Raw genomic sequence first — 3713 nt, 5'->3', positions numbered from 1 at the left:
TACGGGCATTATGTTTTTTTATATCAGGAACTGTAAAACAATCAAAACTGTGATGAGAGACAAGGGAGATTGCCCATGCGGCCGTGCATTCGATCGGAGTTCCGAATGAATGTGTGCGGTCCCTGTGGTATGTAGCAGGAATATGTGACTATCTTGCGCAGCACCGTGCTAGAATTTCACGCATAAAGGAAGGAGCTCACCACCAGTCACAACTCATAAATCAATTTCACGATCAAGACTAATATTGTCGATCGCACGATATCACTTGCTGGACAATATGAAAGGGGTAAATATGTATACGATGCTCAGCTCGGCACTGCTACTCTCACATGGTATAATTGCAGCGCCAACTACCACTACCACAGGGTTAATTGCTCGGCAACCGCGTCAGACTGGCCTAAATCTTGGTTCAAAAGTGACCTCCATAGAGCTTGACAACATCGAGATCACACGAACACAACCCTTCACTGGGTTGCACGTATGGGATACGTCCGGCGGTACTGGCTATGACTTCCGCGTAGCATTCTGTGAGGTAGACTCGGAGTCCATCGTGAACGACGCGGGCAACTATGATTGGTCATGGATGGACAAGAAAATCGAGGCTATTGCAGATCTTGGGCGCCACGCCATCATTAGGATACGATGGAATGCACCCTCTGGTGTACATCTACCATCCAAGTATCCACGCGTTTTCCATGATTACAAGGGTGAAACGGTCGCTTCACCCGACTGGCAAAACACGGAATTGCGTACGTTTGTGAAAGAGTTTGTGACCAAATTTGCTGCACGATACGACACTGATCTGCGCGTTTTGTATGTGCAAGTGGGGTTCGGACACTACGGTGAATTCCACATGGCTGGTTGCGATTTCCAAGGCGACGAACAGAGTAGGGCATTCCCACCGAAAGACTTTGCGCTAGAATATCTCGATCATGCACAAGCAGTGTTCAAGAATACTCCTTTGGGGGTATCAATAGATTCAGGAAATGCTGATGCACCCGATTACGGATATCTGGCTCACGAGAATCGTAAGGACTTTGGATTATTTGACGACACATTCATGTCCAATATAGATACTCCAGCAATGAATGCAAAGGCTTGGGAGCAGTTGAATTACGAAGATAATGCGCGCCAAAATGTTATGGGAGGTGCTTTCGGCTACGACGAACCATCCATTGAAGCTAGATACTTGGATGTTTCCCGTACGGATCCCGACTCTGGAGAGCCCTATAACTTTGACACGGCCGCTCGCAGGTATTGGATCACCTACATGAGTGTATCAGGTGTGTGGGATAACCTCAATCAAGACGATATAAATCGCGACAGCGCTATGCTGGGCTACAAATTTTATGTCACGGCATACGGACTAGGAGGAGGATACACTCAGGTCATAGTACAGAATACAGGTACTGCGCCTATCTACTTCTCTACCCCCCTCAAAGTTAGTCATGGTTCCGAATTTGTGACTGTTGGTGATCTGCAAGGAATATACCCGGGAGAAGAGAAGCTGTACACACATGAGGGCGAATTAGATAAGGCAGCTACTTTCGAGGCGGGCTGTGAAAAGTGTTTCGCAGATCATCCCATCGATATCGGTATTATGATGTAAGTCGATCAAAGCGTAATCACGGCCTTCTCAAATAGGACGTGCTTCTCGATGCTACATGCCGAAACACCCTATGTACAAGCGCTCAAGGCGCTATTAATTTGTCTTCTAACTATAACCTCGACGGAACTAAGGGCTAGTTTTCGTTCTCAATCATATGTCATGTATCATCATGTCTTGCAATAACAAATAAATACAATCTGAACTAAACTCCACGATATACGATAACAAGTCTTCTACTACTACTGATAGAATTTGAATTTTAGTGAGCGTTCAACGTCCTGGTGCAGCCTTCGCAATTCTCCTTCCATTCTGGGACACTTCCATCTGCGTAGAACTCCTTCTTCCATATAGGGACTAGCTCTTTAACGGCATCGATGCCATAATGAACCTGGTAGAGAATTAAGATTGAAAAGAAAAAAAATTCAGCAGGTGCAAATTTGCACCGCGAAGGATCTATAATCCGAATCATAAGGGATGCAACTCAATCTGCAATATAAGTATGTGATGCATGGCTTACAGTAATTCAAGGTATTCGGCCTATATAAACAACGACACCATGACTTAGAGCGTCTACTGGTAGACTCTTCAATATGGGCATGTACCTTCGAACAAAAAGCATATCTACAGCGCCTTTCGATTCGCAATCCACAACACCAAAAATGATTTTACAGAATTTCAGAAACACTTTTTAAAATAATGAGTTGACAATATAACAAATGAAGTCGCCGACCTGCGTGCAAACGCAAGAGAGATATATTTCCTTATGAGATATACATCTAAGAATAATACATACAGCCTGCAAAGAATCTATCCGATGGGCGGATGACACGGCAATTATTACGCTTGTCTCCCGCACGGGCACAACACCGATACGGTGCGCTATGGCAATGTTGATCACCTATACAAGGACATAAGAAAAGGTTCCTCGTCAGTAGAGCTTTAGATACTTGTATACATTTGAAATAAAGGCAATGCATGTGTGAGAACAAGCTCTTAAGCATATACAAAAATGGCTGAATAGGCGATTTCAGCAGCCAACAACGACCGTGAGACGTACACTAAACTTCTCCCGCAATGTCGCACAGATGATCTTCATCTGCTTTTCAGCCATGGTTCCATATGCCTCATACTCTAGCCGCACAACCTCCCTGCCTGGTGGAACGATATTGTAAGTACATTACCAGTAGACCGAAATAGAACATATAGCTTGGGGGCTGTAAGGCTCATGACGGGTGGACTGCTAGGTGATAGATATGTACGGTAAAACAAAAGCACTGCACATGATGTCAATACAATACAGAACACGCGGTACAGGCGAAGTGCCACGCACGTTGAATATGTAGCATGCACAACAGGCACGACTATATTGTCTCTAGCTGGTAAAGCAATGAATTTTCTGCAAGCATTTTTTCTGTGAGCAAAACATACAATATGCAATCATTCAGTACCTTTGAAGGAATTCCGAGTCGTGCCTATGAATGTAGAGATAGCCCCAGCATCCTCCCTACCCACCATATCGGTAAGCGCTGCTAGATCCAGTACGTCACTCGTAACGGTCACATAGTCAATGCCGGCCATACTGACAATACTATTGAATCTGTAAGAATATAAAGTACTCGACCGGAAGTCGTATTTGTTTCTACCGATTCTTACTGTCTGACAGCAAGGTATTGTTCGTGATGATATCGAGATGTTCTCAACCTCCACTGATTGGGGGGATTACCGCAACAACGTCGCCGGAGCTGAGCGTCAGAGCTGTAGCGCTGCTTTTGAATTCCTCGTTCACAGCAATCGCAGCACTGTCCACCAGTGGTAGCAAACTGCGGGGCGTAAGACGGGTGATACAAACGTCAGTAATAGTCTGGGTGTACCTTGATAAGGCGGAAGCGCAATATCACTCGAAGTGATTTATATGTATATGAGCAGAACCGGTACACCATTGGTTATGTGTATTACATTGAGCGAAAGGGTTGGCTATTTAACCCCAAGGAGGAGCATATAAAACCGGGAATCCTAACATATTTTGCATATTTATATTTACATATATATATATTTATATATATATATATATATATATATATATATATATATATATATATATATA

At 43.9% G+C, this 3713-nt stretch overlaps 3 protein-coding genes across 3 annotated transcripts in view; 1 reads left to right on the top strand and 2 right to left on the bottom strand.

The window, feature by feature from the left end:
- Positions 1-245: 245 nt before the first annotated feature.
- SARC_03875 (hypothetical protein) lies at positions 246-1729 on the top strand. The gene has a single exon (XM_014302312.1). It carries the CDS (start codon positions 278-280, stop codon positions 1607-1609), a length of 1332 nt encoding a protein of 443 aa, XP_014157787.1. The 5' UTR covers positions 246-277; the 3' UTR covers positions 1610-1729.
- A 139-nt stretch (positions 1730-1868) lies between these two features.
- On the bottom strand, positions 1869-3187 carry SARC_03874 (molybdopterin converting factor, subunit 2; the record flags this gene model as incomplete). Its single annotated transcript, XM_014302311.1, has 4 exons — positions 1869-1997; positions 2403-2507; positions 2667-2761; positions 3058-3187. The coding sequence occupies 4 exons, from the start codon at positions 3185-3187 to the stop codon at positions 1869-1871; spliced, it is 459 nt and encodes a 152-aa protein (XP_014157786.1).
- Positions 3188-3305: 118 nt separating this feature from the next.
- Positions 3306-3713, bottom strand: part of SARC_03873 (hypothetical protein) — a gene marked incomplete at both ends in the record, with an annotated part of 1547 nt that continues 1139 nt past the window's right edge. Inside the window, one exon of the mRNA XM_014302310.1 lies at positions 3306-3429. Within this exon, the coding sequence (XP_014157785.1) occupies positions 3306-3429 (124 nt within the window). The remainder of the gene's footprint in view (positions 3430-3713) is intronic.

Source organism: Sphaeroforma arctica (genome assembly GCF_001186125.1).
Source record: "Sphaeroforma arctica JP610 unplaced genomic scaffold supercont1.207, whole genome shotgun sequence".
NCBI lineage: Eukaryota > Ichthyosporea > Ichthyophonida > Sphaeroforma > Sphaeroforma arctica.
Note: the sequence above shows the minus strand (reverse complement) of the source record. Positions and strands in the feature narration are given on the sequence as shown.